The 18,534-nt window shown below is 53.0% G+C and overlaps 1 protein-coding gene across 1 annotated transcript in view; it reads right to left on the reverse strand.

Annotated features, from left to right (window-relative positions):
* LOC136967400 (partitioning defective 3 homolog B-like) overlaps positions 1-17,494 on the reverse strand; it is a 30,048-nt gene extending 12,554 nt beyond the window's left edge. The window contains 7 exon segments of the mRNA XM_067261165.1: positions 2,224-2,352; positions 2,665-2,804; positions 5,071-5,456; positions 6,359-6,484; positions 9,183-9,269; positions 14,988-15,067; positions 17,450-17,494. Coding sequence (XP_067117266.1) covers positions 2,224-2,352; positions 2,665-2,804; positions 5,071-5,456; positions 6,359-6,484; positions 9,183-9,269; positions 14,988-15,067; positions 17,450-17,494 — 993 coding nt within the window.
* Between the last annotated feature and the right edge of the window lie 1,040 nt (positions 17,495-18,534).

The raw sequence follows: 18,534 nt of genomic DNA on the forward strand, positions 1-18,534 counted from the left end.
GATTACCACGGGCAGATTCACACGCCAATGGCAGCAAAAACATGTTATTGCGTCTGCGGTGATTAATAAACGGGTGGCGTGTTAGACGGGCAGAACCGCTGGTTGTTAATTAGCTTGAGGTGAAGTCCCACAGGGTCTGCCGTACCCTCCCTCATCCTGTCACGCGTCTGCCCGCGCTACACCACAGGCTCGGGAGACAGCCATGATGGCAGAGAACCACTGGACCACCATGTGTGACCAGGCAGGTATCAAGCCCACACTGGCGTCTGTCTGCACGTGCTGAAGATGACAGGGAGGAGAGAGAGAGACAGAGAGAGAGACAGAGAGAGAGAGAGACAGAGAGAGAGACAGAGAGAGAGACAGAGAGAGAGACAGAAAGTGAGAGACAAACAGAAAGACAGAGAGAGATAGAGAGAACGATAGAAAGACAGTGTGCAGGAATCTCTGTAGAGTAGGCCTATGAACCTGGTGAGACTGAGATGCTATCAGTCACTGCTCATCATTTATAATGAGAGAGAGGTTCAGCTTGGTTTCTATCTCTCTCTCTCTCTCTCTCTCTCTCTCTCTCTCTCTCTCTCTCTCTCTCTCTCTCTCTCTCTCTCTGTCTTTCTCTGTCTCTCTGCGTCTCTCTCTGTCTATCTATCTATCTATCTATCTATCTATCTATCTATGTCTGTCTCTCTCTCATGGTCTCTATCTCTCCCTGTCTTTCTCTAACTGTCTCTTTCTCACAGGCCTCTGTTTAGTCTGGTGTCATCTCCAGGAGACATATTCTAAACAGTATTAGCCACAGTAGACAGTGCATTATATTTCCCACAGGCGTATATCGGACGACTCATCAAGCTTGTGTTATTCTGTTCTTTTTCAACCTAGTGAAAAGCACCTCAGTGTATGCGCAGACTCAAGTGTCTGTGAGTCTTTTCTCCGCACAGAGCAGAAAACAAATCTCTCTAACTAACCAGCGACCTTGATTACGCTCCATCCTTGAGAATAACTCTAAATAAACTCGAGATGAGAACAATTGGGGCCAGGGAGAGTACGTTTCCTGACAGGGTGTATTTGGGCTCCGTCGCCATGGATACGGGGCAGACACCCGTCCCTCAAGGTTCTGTTGTTTTGTAGAAAAGTGCCGACTGGGCCAGAAACACAGGCCGGTGGTGGAGGGGCGTGGCTTGAGGGGAGGGCTCAGGGGAGGTTCTGGACACAGCTGCTCAGAGACGAGCCAGGGCTTCACACGGCCTCGCAACGCCGCAACGCTTCCTGTAAGAGGCTCACTACACTTCCTGTAGGGCTCAGGGCCATGTGCAGCCTGGCGGCCGACCTCTCGCCTCGCTTCCTGTCGCCCGCTGAGTCAACAATGGCCAATGGGAGCAGGAAGGGGAGAGGCGGGCGGAGAAGAGGGCAGGAAAGACATCTAACTGACATACGGAGGGACAGAGGGGCAGAGAAAGAGAGAGATAGAGAGACAGAGACAGAGAGAGAGAGAGAGAGGGAGAGAGAGGGAGAGAGACAGAGAGGGAGAGAGGGAGAGAGAGGGAGAGGGAGAGGGGGAGAGAGAGGGAGAGGGAGAGAGAGAGAGAGAGAGAGAGAGAGAGAGAGAGAGAGAGAGAGAGAGAGAGAGAGAGAGAGAGAGAGAGAGAGAGGGGATAGGAGGAAGATTGAGAGTCATGATCACACACATGACACGTCTCTTGACAACCACACAAAGACAGGAAGTGTGTAAAGGACTTCCTCCTCCTCAAGGTTGACTTGAGGAGCCACATGGCATTTCCTCCCCATACTGGAGCGGCACTCTCACTGGTACACACACACACACACACACTCCACGACTCCTCCCAGACACGCCGCCTCAGCCGCACACTCTCACTCTGTGTGTGTGTCCACGGTAACATCCGTGATACACGTGTACTGTGGGTGTACTCTCTGACTTGTGGAGAGAGGGGGGACGCAAAGATAGACCCACGCATCAGATTCAGGAAAAGAGGAGAGGCTTTATTAAGAGATGGAATGCTAGATGGGTGGTCCAATGCAGGGTCGTGATTGGCTCTCATTATTACCAGATAAGCAGCTGCAGTTTGACAGTCACGACTCCTGATAGGGTGGATGAATTCATCAACTAGACAGAGGAGAATCCTGATTGGGTCTACCGATCGGACAGACGCTCCCGATTGGCAGACGAGTCTAGAGTGGGCCTGTGACTGGTCAGAGGGGGAGGGCTCTTACCATCTGTCGGGGCAGGAACATGTCGTCCTGCCGGGTCACCAGGAGGGTCACACTGTCGCCCTGGCGGGTGCTCCTGAGCATGGCCACCAGCTCCTCCTGGCTGCGGCCAGTGATGTCAACCCCGTTCACCTACACACACACACACACACACACTTCAACAACACTGTTCCTGGTCAGGGCAGCGTCAGCACTCCCATGTACAGAGCAGCCTTTCAGGGCACATCGGAAGCTATGGAATCTCCTGTCAGCTTAACATCAGACATGTTCTGAGGTGTTAAATAAGATCCCACCAACCTGACAACCTTTGACCTGGGGGGGTGCTCGTATCTGTCTAACCCCCCCCCCCCCCACACACACACACACACACACACACCACAAGCCCTTCCCTCCTTCCCTATCTCTCCTTATCTCCTGGCCGCAGTGCCTGCTGGGATACCTCACCTCCAGGATGCGGTCACCAGACTGCAGGCGTCCATCTTTGACGGCCGCTCCTCGAGGCAGGATGTTCTTGACCAGGATGGGCCCCGGGCCGTGGACCGACGAGTCCCTGGTCACCACGGTGAAGCCCAGCCCCTCAGGACCTGGCCCCAAACACACACACACCCCCACACAAAAGAGATTGTAAGCTATTTAGCATTGAACGTGTGACCTTTTTCCAGGTGTATGGTTTGCAAATGGGATTGCAGATATGGTTTAGGTGTTAGTAGCACTACTGGAATCCCTGTCTGGGAGAGGGTCTGGAGGGCGAGTATAACCAGCTGCATCTCTACAGCACTCTACACCAGCAGTAATACACATTCACTTCCAGTTATTCTGTCGGCGGGTGTTCAGCCGCCCCATGCCTGTAACCTCCTAGCTAGCCCAAGCTGCCCAGCCAGCTTTAAATCCCCCTCCCAGACCCCCTCCCGATACTCCCCCCCCCCCCCCAGACCCCCCTAGGCCCCCCAGCTCTAACCTGACAATACCAGTCTGATAAGTGCTCCCAAACCAGGCTAGGAGATTAGACAGGGCTAGCTTTGGACGCATCAGTTTAATTTCACAAGTGAACAGATCTGCTCCTGGCTGAGTTAGAGAGGAAAGAAGGGATATAGAGTGTGTGAGGAAGGGGGGGGGGGGGGGGGTAGAGAGAAAGATGTAGGGAGAGGTGAATAGAGAGAGAAAGAGGGAAGAAGAGACAGAGAGAGGAGGGATGAAAAGATAGTTAGCAAGAAGAAGGGATGGAGAGATGGATAGAGAGAAGGAAGGAGGAAGAGATGGATACAGAGAGGAGGGATGGAGAGATGGATAGAGAGAAGGAAGGAGGGAGAGAGAAGGAGGGATGGAGAGATGGATACAGAGAGGAGGGATGGAGAGATGGATAGAGAGAAGGAAGGAGGGAGAGAGAAGGAGGGATGGAGAGATGGATATAGAGCCAGCAGCTCTGTAACTGCTCCCTGAGCTCATCTCCACGCCTCTGGGGACGGAGTGAAGCGGTGGACCAGCTAAGCCCTACACTACACACACACACACACGCACACACACACACACACACACCTCAGGAGCCCTCTGTCCTGTCATATTCAGGACTTCAAATCTCTACAGGCTGAGACTAAACGACAGTCCTACAGAGAAGAGCTAAACAGAGTCGGTGTGTGTGTGTGTGTATTTAAGCGTGTTTGTGTGTGCATGCATGCGTATGTGTGTGTGTGTTTTTAAGCGGTCGGCACTTCATTGCCCCACCACTAAGTGGTCTCTGAGTGTGGTACTTAGGAATGCTCTGTGGACACAGACAGTAATGTGATCCAGCCTCCACAGTTCTGATTACTGTAGTGGTGCTATGAGACGAGGCCCCATGCAAGGCTGCTGGAGAGTGGCTGGAGGAGGGTGGGGGGGTTGGGGGGGTGGGGAGTGGGGGGTGACCAGCGTGTAGTCCAGATCTGGGGTTATCTGGAGTATTAATGGAGTGTTGGAGATGCAGGTTCTGTCATTAGGGGCTCTATCGCCAAGGTCATTCCATCTAGAGCATGGTGACTCAGACGTTAGGACGGACTCAGTTCTCTCTGTGTACAACAGGCAGGCCTATGTGTGTGTGTGTGTGTGTGTGTGTGGGGGGGGGGGGGGGTGTTTAGGCTCTGTCTCCAGGTGTGGCAGATGGAAACTGGGTTCAGGTGAGGGGCAGAAAGGGGGATGAGGAGGAGGGGTGACATGAAAGGGGGATGATGAGGAGAAGAGAAGCCAGGCTACTGCAGGGAGTCTCAATAAAGATAAAGACACTCACACACAATTTGCGCGCGGCCAAACACACACTCACACACACCGCCCCACACACGTGTGCTAGTGCAGTGCTCGCTTGATCTTGTTTTATGTTAGTCATTTAGAAGCAGGCCTTTACTGTCAGCACTTTCCTCTCCATGCAGCTATGAATTCATATCACCAGAAATGACTGGATCAATAAAGACTTAATAGACTTGGAGGGCTGGAATCATGGCCCCATCCATGGGCCTGTCAGACTGTTAGGGGGCATGTGGGGGGGGGGGGGGGGGGTAACTGAGGCAGGCTATAACTGTGGTAGAAAGGCTGGGTGAAATAGAACTGAGAAAGACAGTCAGGGACTGTGGTAGAGAGAGGCTGGAGATGAGGTAGAGAGAGGCTGGAGATGAGGTAGAGAGAGAGGCTGGAGATGAGGTAGAGAGAGGCTGGAGATGAGGTAGAGATAGGCTGGAGATGAGGTAGAGAGAGGCTGGAGATGAGGTAGAGAGAGACTGGAGATGAGGTAGAGAGAGAGGCTGGAGATGAGGTAGAGAGAGGCTGGAGATGAGGTAGAGAGAGGCTGGGGATGAGGTAGAGAGAGGTCGGAGTCTTAAGTACCTTTTTTTAAGTCGATCCTCAGTCTCCGCCCCCCCTTCTTGTTGGCCAATCCCACCAGGCCAGGGAGGGCAGGGGTGGGGCTCTTCTTCAGGAGGGGGCTGTCACTCTGGCCTCTCGGAGTGGGCGACAGGCTGACGGGGGAACCTATTGGCCGGCCCTCCAGACTGCTGCTGTCGTCAGCCAATCGGAGAGCGGGGGACTCGGAAGGCTTGAAGTTGGGCTTGGCTTTGATTGGAGGAGGCTCTTTGGTCTTGGGGGCTCTGGGGCTGTCAGGCTGGAAGAGCTGGCCAATCAGACTCCTCTCGTAGCGCTCCCTGTTGGGGACAGGAACCACCTCCAGACGCATGGTGGGGGAACGCATGGCCTGTCGGAACACTTCCTGTGCCCTGGCAGGAATAGGAGGAGTCAAACTTCCTGCCGACCACAGCAATCCCTAGAACCTGAGTCCCTGAAAAAGCTGACACTCACTAACACTCAGTCCTCGAAGATAACCGGGACTCCAGCCCTGTTCATACAGAGCAATAAGGAGCTTCAATAAGAGGAGGTACACCACAGGTGGAGAGCTCTATTAGTGGTAACCTTGTTTCTCCATATGGTTAGTCCTATGAATAATGGTGAGTTATGATGACACCTGGCACAGCCATGCCTCTCAGTCACTTTACCAGGGCGGTAATGACATCACCGGGTCTACCAGCCTGCCTTAACACAGCTCAGGAGCAGGTGGATGGATCATATCACTGACAAATGTCTTGGTTTTAATAAGCATCTTACTTTTTTATAAACTGTGGAACTAGAACACACAGAAATACACAAACGTGTCCGGGCGCACACACACACACACACACACACAGTCATGTACACACACACACACCCTTGGCCTTGCCCCACACTAAACATCTGTTTAAATAGCAGTTGCGCTAGCCCTGCTCTCTCTTTCTCTCTCTCTCTCTCTCTCTCTCTGAAGTCTGTCCAACATAGAGCCATAAACAACACAGCCGTTCTCCACAACACAATGGACAGAAACACAGAGAGACAGAGAGAGAGAGAGAGAGACAGAGAGAGAAAGAGAGAGAGAGAGGCTCTATTTTACAAGATTTAGGACACGACGTGTTTGGGGGGGAAAGAGAAAAGCATTAAGACAGACAGACAAACAGGCTGTAAAATGTTTAATAAACAGATGAAAGGACAGAAAAGACAGATTAGCCGACAGGAATGCGCACACACAACCAGAAAGAGAGAAGGGCAGGTGAAGTAGGCCAGTGTGGTGCTATATCAGAGAGCTACTCACTGGCTGAAGGTTTTGTCCATTAGGTCAGTATCATTGATTTTAACAATGCACTCCTCGTCCTGGAAGATACCCTCTCTCTTGGAGCGGCTGTTCTCCTCCACGCCTCGAATATGCAGGCCCAGCGCCCTGGAGAAAGACATGATAAGGGAGAGAAATATTAGAGACAGAGAGAACACAAGCGGGAGGGTGAAAGGGGGGGAGGGATGGGAGACTCGGCGAGAAATAGAGAGGAGAAAACGATCATATTAGAGCGTAACAACTGGCCTAATGGAGGAGTGAGAGACGTGATGTCATTGATCACATGAACACACCTGGGAGAGAACAAGAACAACGCAGCACTGCACAGCAGTGAGACAGAGAGCTGTGTGAGACAGACAGATGCTCAGACAGACAGATCCACACACAGAAAGGTCAACAGACAGACAGATACACAGACAGACAGATCCACAGGCAGACAGATCCACAGACACAGATCCACAGACAGACAGCTCCACAGACAGACAGATCCACAGACAGACAGGTTAACAGACAGACAGATCCACAGACAGACAGGTCAACAGACAGACAGATCCACAGACAGACAAGTCAACATACAGACGGGTCAACACAGACAGATGCTCAGACAGACAGGTCAACAGACAGACAGACAGGTCAACAGACAGACAGATCCACAGACAGACAGGTCAACAGACAGACAGATCCAAAGACAGACAGGTCAACAGACAGACAGTCAGATCCTCAGACAGACAGATCCACACACAGACAGGTCGACAGACAGACAGATCCACAGACAGACAAGTCAACATACAGACAGGTCAACACAGACAGATGCTCAGACAGACAGGTCAACAGACAGACAGGTCAACAGACAGACAGATCCACAGACAGACAGGTCAACAGACAGACAGATCCAAAGACAGACAGGTCAACAGACAGACAGTCAGATCCTCAGACAGACAGATCCACACACAGACAGGTCGACAGACAGACAGGACAGCAGACCTCAGACAGATCCTCAGTACTCAGACAGAAGGCTGTGTGAGCCCTGTATTAGAAGGACAGAACAATGTCTGTCTTTCAAACCGATAAGAGACAGACAGAGAACTCTGATGACGTCTATATTGATAGATAACAATGTTCTCTTTCTTTGTGTTAAACACACACACACATACACACACACACACACTGGCATTGAATGAGGAGGCTGCAGCACACACAGCTGAACAAAGACAACGGCCTCTCTCTCCCTGCCTCCCCCCTTCCCACCTCCCCACCCCTCTCCCAGTGTCTCCCTGCCCTGACACAGCAGCACAGCTCCAGCAGAGCCCAGCCAGCTCCATGTCGCCTCTGGCAGCTCCAGATAAAGACAGCACCACACACACACACACATAAACATGCACACATACACACACCCCACCCGCACAAACACACACATTAACATACACAAGCACAGACACTCACCGACACACACAAACACACAAACTTGCTAAATATGAATCAGAACTCCACACAATGGCAGGGGTTAGAACTATTTAGAGACTCTATATGGGCATGTGAACAATCTAAACAGCATACAAGTTCATTGGGAGTCTATGTTACCATAGTATCATAGAAACACAACAACAAGCACAGACAGACAGGCAGACAGACAGACAGGCAGACAGAGGTCACATGGAAAGAAACTGAAGTCTGTGTTCTGAACCCTGTGTCCTCAAGATGAGAGGCAACAATATTTCTCCAAACCAGTGACAGTGCAGATAAATGTGCCTCGGGCACGGTCTAAATACTGCAGCGTGTGACCCGGGCCCGGTCTGAACAGAGCGGCAGGACAGTTTATCAGGCTGTTAGCAGCTGTCTCTGATAGCAGAAGAGCTCCTCAAGGTCTCCCACTCTGGAGGACGCCATCACATGCTACTGTTCAACGGTGTCATTACTCGGCATGTGTGTGTCCGTGTGTGTGTCCGTGTGTGTGTGTGTGTCTGTGAGCATGTGTGCGTGTGTGTGACAGGCATGTCTAAAGGAACCATATGGAGGGTCTCAGTGGGCCGTCCCATTGGACAAAGATGACCCTCTTACAGCCCTCCCCTTCCCCCCTCTCTCTAGGCCTCTCAAACACCCTGCCGCGGACCTCTACACTGCCTCACATCTTACACATCTCATCTCTCTCTATCTTTCTCTCTCTCTCTCTCTTTCTATTTTCTTTTCTCTCTCTCCCGTTCTTCCAGAAGTCTATCAGAGTGCGAGTCATCAACAGCCCCTCGATGTCCCAGTGCCCTGAGGACCCCCACCTCCCTCTCCCTCCTCCTCCACCTCCATCCCTCGCTCCCCCAGTCACGCAGCAGACCTGCCCTGGCCTGACCTCTCTACTTAACCTCTGACCCTGCCCATTTCCTCACCAAAACGTCTTAATGACTCTCCCTGAGCCAAGACGACCCCCGCACCCCTCAACCCCTGACAGGGAGGGTGGGGGGGGGGGGGGGGGGAGGGTCTTCAAAGACAGGCGGCGTTTAATGGGGTCGGGCTGCACACACACAAAGAGGGGTTAAGAGAGGGCTGGTTAGGGAGGGAGAGGGTCGGTGAGTGTGTGTGTGTGTGTGTGTGTGTGTGTGTGGGGGGGGGGGGGGGCAGGAATAGAAACAGCCGTGAACCCTCACTACAGCCTCACCACGACCAACAATAACTGTGTACTGCTGCTTCCACTTTCACACACGCACCATTTGGTTCCAACTGAAGGTACATCAGGGGGGGCATTATGTGTGTGTATGTGTGTGTGTGTGTGTGTATGTGTGTGTGTGTGTGTGTGTGTGTGTTGGTGTCTACTCACCGTCCACTGAGAGAGGAGCAGTAGGGCACCACGTGGATCCCCAGAGGCCCGTGCTCTCCTGAGATCTCCACGGTCCTGGTGATATTACTGCTCTCACACACACACACGCAAAGGAAAAAACACACAAAGTTAGAATTTCAAACATGAAGAGTAAAGGCCCACCGTTAGCTCCTGGTCAAACTACTGCTCTCACACACACACAAACAAACACATAAACGGAAAAACACCAAGTGAGAACTTAACAACATGAAGAGTAAATGAGGTTCCCCACAGCAACGTGAGCTCCTGGCGTCCTGTCAGTGTGTCAGAGTGTCAGAGCTGGTCTGGTCTGATGCTACTGCAGGACTGGACTGGCTTTGTTAAACTGCTCCCATCATCCCAGCCACAGACACTGACTAATGCTCTGTTTCCCCACAGTTTCCATTCCGGGTGTGGGTTGTGGAGGTGGTGCAAGAGAGAAGTAGCTGACACACACACACACACGCACACATAAATATAGATACACATCACATGTCGAACAGCAGTATTTATATAACCTCTCATGATGTTAATGACTTCAGCCAAACAGTGTATAAAGGGCTGACCTCATCTCCCTACTCAGCCCTGCTGTAGTTCCTGTCCTCCCAGCCTCTAAACCACAAAACGAGCCTCTGGACCTCAGAACCAGCCTCTAAACCTCCCTTAGAATCAGCTTGTAGGTGTCAGAACTAGCCTCTAAATAACACAACCAGATCCTCCCAGCCTCTAAACCTCCCCGGGGAACGCGCCTCTAAACCTCAGAATTAGCCTCTAAACCTCCCTCCTCCTAGCCTCTAAACCTCAGTCAGCCTCAGCTAATCAGGTGGTGTGGTCAGCTGTAAGCTGATGTGCAGCCTACAGTACACCAATTTTCTGCCTGTTCAGGACGTAATAGGTTTATCTGTCTGACCACACACCATCAACGATACACAAACACACTTTCAACTACACACGGTACACACAACCTTAATAATTCTAGTCTGACCTTCCTCTCCTGTAATCAGTTTACTACTGTGTGTGTGTCAGAAGGCAGGCAGGCAGACAGACAGACAGACACAGTGTACAGCATGTGTCCGTATGTGTAGAACGGAGAAAAAGAGAGAAAGAAAGACGGAGGAGAGGGAGAGAGAGAAAGAGAGAGCGACAGAAGAAAGGTACAGTTGATCAGAAATGAAAGCTGTAAAAAGGCTGAAACCCGAAGTTCAGGTGAGGCCGGCACACACATCCACTTCTGAAGTGCTGCTTCATCAACTCTCTGCAAGTTTCTACTAATCCAAGCCAGACTAAACAGCTGATATCAAACACAGTCCTCTCCTCTAGGACGAGGAGGGGGAAGGAGGGAGGGGGAAAGGGAGGGAGAGAGAGAGAGGGAGGGGGAGAATTAATTAGCAGGGCCTAATGAATAGCACATGTATTAATATGAAGGAAGAAAATAACCCGTCCACCCCTCCTCCTCGTGGCCTCATCTAGAAAACACACTCCACATCCATTTGTGTTGTTGTGTGTGTGTGTGTGTGTGTGTGTGAGTGTGTGAGTGTGAGCGTGCATAGGGTGGGGGTTTGAACAGGCTGCATTAATGAACAAACAAATCAAAGAGGAGGAAAGGGGAGGGGTGAGGAGAGAGACAGAAGAGAGGAGAACACGGGAGTGGAGGAGAGGAGATGAGGGGACAGAAGAGGGGAGGGCAGAAGAGAGGAAGAGAAGAGGGGAGGGCAGAAGAGAGGAGGGGACAGAAGAGGGGAGGGGAGGAGAAGAGGAGAAGAGAGGAGGGCAGAAGAGAGGAGGGGACAGAAGAGGGGAGGGGAGGAGAAGAGGAGAAGAGAGGAGGGCAGAAGAGAGGAGAGAATGGTGGTAAGAAGAGGGTAGGGCAGAGGAGGAGAGAAGTGGAGGAGAAGAGAGGAGAGGAGAGAAGGGCAGAAGAGGGGAGCGAGCGCAGCGAGCGCGGAGGAGAGGCGCAGAGGGGAGGGGGCCTAGGCTGATCTAAGAACGCAGGTGTCCTCTTTATCTACCTGCCACTCCACCCAGCCCGAGAGAGAATGAAAGAAGAGGGGGCGCATAAAAGAGAGTGCATTACCACAGCACTCCCCCCCGCCGTCCCTTTCTCCCCCATCTCCCTTTTCAAAGCTTCCAAATCTTCAAAGTGCTGATCCACGACGCTTTGCTCGATGAACAACACACACAAAGGCGGCGAGGCCCGTGGCTGCAGATGAACACTTCCTGTTTGCGGGAGGGCCAGGTCTGAATGCAGACGCTCTGACTGGAGAGATCGACAGGGTGGGGACAGCCAGCACTCCTGCTGAATGGTCGCACGCCTTAGTCTGAATGCAGGTGATGGGGCTATTCATCTCGAGCTGTTGTTCCGAAAAAAGGAGAGTTAGGGGAAGGGGGGGGGCTAATGGGAACCTACTGGGGAGATGGGGGTGGGTACTGCAACTGCTCATGTTGGAACTGAAGACAGCCCCCCCCACCTCACCCCTTCAGAGAAGCTATTAGAGCTGTTAGCCTAGCAGTGGTTAGGCTGCCTCCGTCTAACCTCTCTGCCTGCCACCTGCACACACTCTCAATTACCCATCTCCGAATACAGCTCTTCTTCTCTCTGGAGCCTGTCTGTCAACGCTCAGATCTGCAACCGGGCTACGCATGCCAGCATCAACGGGCTGGATGGTGCCAGCCGTACACTGAGGTCGGGGTTAGAGGGCTTAACCCCCATTTCCCAGCTTCTGTGGACCGGACCAGAGCAGTCTTCATGACTGAACTGTATCATGGTTATGTGTTGACTCCACCCAGGAGAAAGAAGTCTAGTGTGTGTGAAGGAGCCTCTGCGGAGGGAGGAGAACTTCTGGCCCGTGGCGAGGGAGTGACTGACAGGCTGTGGGACGTACAGTGGCCGAGCGACAGGTCGGACTGAGTACTGACGGGCGGATCTGATTGGCCGAGGCAGTGATGGAAGCTGAGCTGATAAACCTCCTATCGGATGGTGGGACCCTGAAGGAAGAGAAGAGAGAGGGAGAGAGGGGAAGAGAGAGAGAGAGAAAGAGAGAGGGGAAGAGAGAGAGGGGGGGAGAGAGAAGAAGAGAGAGAAATAGAGAGAGGAAGAAAAAGAGGGGGAGAGAGAGAGGAAGAGAGAGGGAGGAAGAGAGAGAGAGGGGAAGAGAGAGAGAGGGGGGGGAGAGAGGGGGGGAGACAGAAGAAGAGAGAGAGAGGAAGAGAGAGGGAGGAAGAGAGAGAAAGATGAAAAATAGAGAGACAAAGAGTTGAGAAAGAGAAGAGAAAGGATAACAAAGAGCGAAGGAGAGGTAATCATCTAGCAATAAGAAAGAGAGAGAGGGAGGGGGGCGATCGGTGAGGGAGGGAGAGACAGAAGAAAGGGCCGAAGAAAAAGAGAGAGAGGGGGAGAGCGAGGAGAGGCAGCAGGGAGTGCTGGTGACCAGGGGACCTGAGGGGTGTCAGGTGTCAGACAGGCTTCCCGCAGACACAGCTGAGAGGATAGAACCTGGAGTAGCAGGGCTGCCCATCGCCTGGGGCCACGACCAGGGACCACAGACATGCTGGAGATAGACGCAGCAGATAACCAAGGCGAAGGGGTGGGCAGGGTGGGGGGGTGTCTGGGTGTGCTTACATTTGTGCATGTATGTGCGTGTGTGTGTGTGTGTAAGTGTGTGCGTACGTGTGTGTGTGTGTGTGTGTGCGCACGTGTGTGTGTGTGTGTGCCCCCTGCTTGGGTTCAGAGGAGCATGATGGGGCTCCAGACAGACTGACGGCCTGAGGAGACACACACACTGACACACACACACACACTGACACACACACACACACACACACACACTGACACACACATACACTGACACACACATACACACACACTGACACACATGTTTAGATCAGCAGACGGAACATGCAGAGTGAGCACGCCACACCCTGAGGGCTGCCCGTCTGTCTCTCTGTCTGCCTTTGTGGCCCTATGTCTCTTTATCTGTCTGCCTGGGTCTCTCTGTCTCTCTGTGACTATGTTTGTCTTTCCCTCTGTCTGTCTTTCCCTCTGTCTGTCTGTTTGTCTTTCTGTCTGCATGCCTTTGTGGCCCTCTGTCTCTCTATCAGTCTGCATGGGTCTCTCTGCCTCTCTGTGACTCTCTATGTTTGTCTTTCCCTCTGTCTGTCTGTCTGTCTGTCTGTTTGTCTGTGTGTCTGTCTGTCTGTCTGTCTGTGTGTCTGTCTGTCTGCCTTTGTGGCCCTCTGTCTCTCTATCTGTCTGCATGTGTCTCTCTGTCTGTGTGTCTGTCGGCTGGCTTTCATGAACCTGCAAATGCAGCTCTTTCTGTCACTGAGACATTTATTTACCTTTCATCATCTAAACAGCTCTGGAAACACAAATACCTTTCTATTTCTATAGACGGTATATACAACCAATTTGGATTCTTTGGGTTATGACTCTACAGCAGAAAGCTGCATGGTTAACTTATGACTTACTATTACAATATTTATAGCTATGGGCTCAGACTCATTTCAGATTTTTTTGCAATTTCAAGGATCGTTTACCCACCGCAGAAACCATTACATCACTCATATTTTTTCAGAGTTGGAATATGAGGGTGTGTGTGTGTATGTGTGTGTGCGGGTGTTTATGAGTGTGAGGGCGTGTGTGGGCCACCATCTCAGTGCAGCGCGCTCCATGGTTACGGCGGGTTGCTAGGGAGAGGGGTGAGGGTGTGTAATACGGAGGTCAGACAGGATCCTCTCCTCTCAGGGGGAATGTGATGATCACCTCCGCTCCACACACACCTGACACACCCATCTTCAGCACCGGATCTATATATGCAGCCAGACACACACTCTCACCAAACCCATCTTTTTACATGCACCCTCTAAATGCCATAGAACATCAGAATGTGCTATTAATTATTAACTGACAGTTCCCTGGTCTCCGCTGGTCTCCCCTGGTCTCCGCTGGTCTCCCCTGGTCTCCTCTGGTCTCCCTTGGTCTCCCCTGGTCTCCTCTGGTCTCCTCTGGTCTTTCTCTAGTCTTTCCCTAGCCCAGTATTCTTCCTTAGTCATCTCCTAGCCCACTAGTTTATCCTAGTTCTCAACTGGTCCTCAGTCCTCCCCTGTCCCCATGTCCTCTCCTGTCCCCATGTCCTCTCCTGTCCCCATGTCCTCCCCTGTCCCCATGCCCTCTCCTGTCCCCATGTCCTCTCCTGTCCCCATGTACTCCCCTGTCCCCATGTCCTCCCCTGTCCCCATGTCCTCTCCTGTCCTCAGTCCTCCCCTGTCCCCATGTCCTCCCCTGTCCCCATGTCCTCTCCTGTCCCCATGTCCTCCCCTGTCCCCATGCCCTCCCCTGTCCCCATGTCCTCTCCTGTCCCCATGTCCTCCCCTGTCCCCATGCCCTCTCCTGTCCCCATGTCCTCTCCTGTCCCCATGTCCTCCCCTGTCCCCATGCCCTCTCCGGCGCCCCAGACCCTGTCAGAGTCCATGCCTCCACCCGGTCCCACTCTACCTCATTAGCCTCTCATAGCCTGCCCATGTTTGTTTCAAGGGTTAACCCCGTTTTCCTCAGCTTTCGTAGCTGCTTAATGATTCATCATTTCATATGCAAGATCAACATGGCCTTGATGTTCTCCACACACCACCACAGTACATTCACATCCTCGTTAGTGCTGGGGAGAGAGAGAGGAAGTGGGACAGGAGTACACGCAGACAAAACAAAATAACACAACAAAACACTTAATATGCACACGCACAAAGACAGGCAGACAGGCCGACAGATGCAAACACACACACGGTTCTTACTTGAGGGGGAAGTGGCTGAGTTGGCTGGTGGGGTCCTCGGGTCTGGCCCCTCCTGCTCTGTCCAGTCCAGGGCTGCCGCCCTGCAGAGAAACAACACCAGCGTCAGCCTGCACACCACAGAGGCCGGACAACACCAGCGTCTAGACCAGAGTCAAGTTGTTATTGTATTCCCTTGAACACTATCCTGAAAGCAGTCAGGGCTGTGTGTGGAAGTGTATGAGTATGTGTGGAAGTGTGTGTGTTTGTTGAAAGGAGGGGGGGTGGGGTATATGTTGGTAGATGTGAGTACTGGGGAGCAGTGATTAATAACCCAGGCTCATATAGCATGTCAGGGGCCACTGGGCCTACCCTGCCCTATGCAGGCAGCGGGGGGGGGGGGGGGGGTGGGGGGGGTAGTACATTTGTGGACTGGGAGCACTAATAATTAGCATGTAGTCTGTTAGGGGTGACTGGGTGTGTGTCAGTGTTGTCAGGGGGATGACGGGGGCTAGTGAAAGACGGGGAAGGGGGGCTGGGGGGGGGGGGGGGGGTCTGGGTTGATGTCTACAGGGACAGGGTTTCCCGTCTGCCGGAGCAGGGGTGATGGATCGTGTTGCGGCCGCTGTGTGACAGGGTGTGTGTACCAGGGGTCAGGGCCACTGATGTGCTCTAATGTACTTCTGCGTGACCTCTGACCCCTCCGCAGGACCAACACCACCTGTCAGCCCACTGCCGACTCCTCGCGGCTACGCCGCGCTGCATCTGCTACGACAGCATCGACAGCATGACCCTGATGATGATGGGGGGCTGGGGGGGGGGGGGGGGGGGGGGGGGGGGCGGGAGCACATGCTGCAGTGGTGTAATCTGATGTACTCTGTTAAACACAAGGATCCTGAGCTATATAAAAAACATGATTAGCGGGAGGTATGATGCATGAGTGCGTGGTTGTGTGCATACAGCATGAGTATGCATGTGTATTTGTATGCATGTGTGTGTGTGTGTGGGGGGGCACCCCACCTGGAGGGAACCTGGGCCTACAGAGGCCTCATGAACAGGTCCATTCAGCCCCAGGTGCTGAATCTGCAACACCACAACATCAGTGGAGGCCTCCCCCACCCCCACAACACACAGCCTCCCCCCCCCCCCCGCCCCACACTGCCCCACCCTGGCCCACGCTGCCCCACCCTGCCCCATGCTGCCCCACGGTGCCCCACGCTGCCCCACCCTACCCCATGCTGCCCCACCCTGCCCCATGCTGCCCCACCCTGCCCCACGCTGCCCCACGCTGCCCCACCCTACCCCATGCTGCCCCACCCTGCCCCACGCTGTTCCACCCTACCCCATGCTGCCCCACCCTGCCCCACCCTGCCCCACCCTGCCCCATGCTGCCCCACCCTGCCCCATGCTGCCCCACCCTGCCCCATGCTGCCCCACCCTGCCCCATGCTGCCCCACCCTGTGTGTGCGTCAGTGTGAAAAGGGGGGAACCAGGATTACAAGAGGGTCACACAGGAGAGAGCAGCAGAAGGATAATCAAGTGCCTCGAGGAGGTGAAGGGAGAGGAGCGATTGGTTTCACCTGAGTGGGCTTGTCTAAACGAACTCCAGGAGGAGCAGGCATGTCTAAACGAACCCAGATAGCTAATGCATGTAGTCCTGAAGAGCAGCCCGAAAATCAATTAGTCCGGCCTGGCTTCTGATGCCTCGCGCGTGACCAACGCCAGGCTCACGGGCGAACGACCTCCATCTGTCATGCAGCACTTGCACGTCTCTCTCTAGCTTCCCTCGGCCAACCAATATCTAACACACCTACCAACTCACTGGATACAGTGATATATAGGCAGGTCTACATGCCTCAATAAAACCTGATTAAACCTACAGCCTTTTCAGAGAAAAGACCTTGCATCAACAAATAACCGACACATCAGCATGAAAGCCTTGTTTTGATCTCATATCTTTAATCTAAAGACTCCGAACAGGTAATTGATAACTGTGCTTTGAATCATGACGGCAATAAATGGACTCGGAGAGGTGATTCATTTTTGGTCTCAATGAAAATATGTTGCGCACCATCTAAAAAGAGGCACTATTAGCAGTATTGCTAATTACAGAATAACTAATCTAGCTAAGTGTGTCCTGGAACGCCTGTGGTAGTCCGCTGATGAATGACTTGCTCTCTTCTGAATGTGACTAATGGTTCTGTAGCGGTGTGCGCTGATGAAGGCCTGATGAATGGCATGTGGGGATGAGGGGAGCTCTCGGCCAGGACAAACCAGCCGCCGCGTCCAAACAGTATCAAGATGAAACACACAACCGACGACTTGGATGAAAAGCTGCATGTGTTATACGCGTGTAGTCGCGCGTGTGTGTTTTGTACGGCATGTTAAAAGGTGTGGCCGTGTGGTATGAGCGTGTGCGCACACACCTGGTTTACAGAGTCGCGCCCTTCAATATGTCCGTCGTCGCGTGTGGAAACTGGGCTTACCTGCCAAACCAACGCGATGACATTGGATTTGCTCTGTAAACGCATCGTTCGGCCGCGATGAGATGCCGCTACTGTGCCTTCGGTTGGCTGAACACAGGCGCTTTCACTGGGGTATCCTTTAGCCTGTGATTCTATTCATCCAGCATCACTCAACTCGTCTCTTCATGAGCGAAACCTGCCTTAGACCCGTGGACTTCAAAAGGACCATTCAGCTCCCGCTTTAATGAAAACATTCCTTACAGGTTATATCGACGCCTAGTAGCACACAAACACACACGCACACGCACGCACACAAACGCACACGACCGCATTCGCACACAAACAGACCAAACCACACGCTTGTGCGTGCGCACACACACGGCCACACACACATCAACACAAAGGTAAAGCCATCAGTAGCTGTAAGCAGCACCTGTAAAGTCTAGAGAAAGCAGCGATCTGGGTGCGAGCAGACAGCCTCCCCCAGGACCGCCAACGGTCCCAGCCCACGCTATCAAAGCCTTGGTGCTAAGCTACATCATAAATAACTGTTATGTTCTTGTATTAGCCCCGGAGGGGCTGACAAGGGGAAAATACTCCCAGTCCAATTAGCCTGCTGCTGGGGCGCAGCTAGCCGGGTGTGCTACCTGGGGACAGGTGGGCTAATGACCTGGGTTTTCTGGCAGGACAGGTAGAGTGTCACACACAACCACCCCCTACCCGCCCACCCCCAAAGGCCCAGGTCCCCCTCTAGGGAGGCTGCAGCCTGACCCCCACCCCCATCACCACAACGTTCATACTGTAGGACCTACTCCTGGTGTCGGTGGGTGATCACAAGTGCTGTTAAAACCTGTGGTGTGTAACCATGGCGACGTGGAGCAGTGCTAAAGCACTGCGCCTGGCTCTTTAAACAGGCGGCAGAGACAAACAGTCATCGAGCCAGGGGTGCAGCTGTGGGTGAACCAGCAGATGCTCAGCCCTGCTTCAGTTCAGGGAGAGGGAGGGGGAAGGAAACGAGAGGGAGGGAGGGAGAGAGGGGGGAGGGAAAGATGAAGAAATTGAGAGAAGAGTGGTAAATGGCGAGTGAGAGGGGTGAGAGGGAGAGG

This window comes from Osmerus mordax, chromosome 2, assembly GCF_038355195.1.
Source record: "Osmerus mordax isolate fOsmMor3 chromosome 2, fOsmMor3.pri, whole genome shotgun sequence".
Classification (NCBI taxonomy): domain Eukaryota; kingdom Metazoa; phylum Chordata; class Actinopteri; order Osmeriformes; family Osmeridae; genus Osmerus; species Osmerus mordax.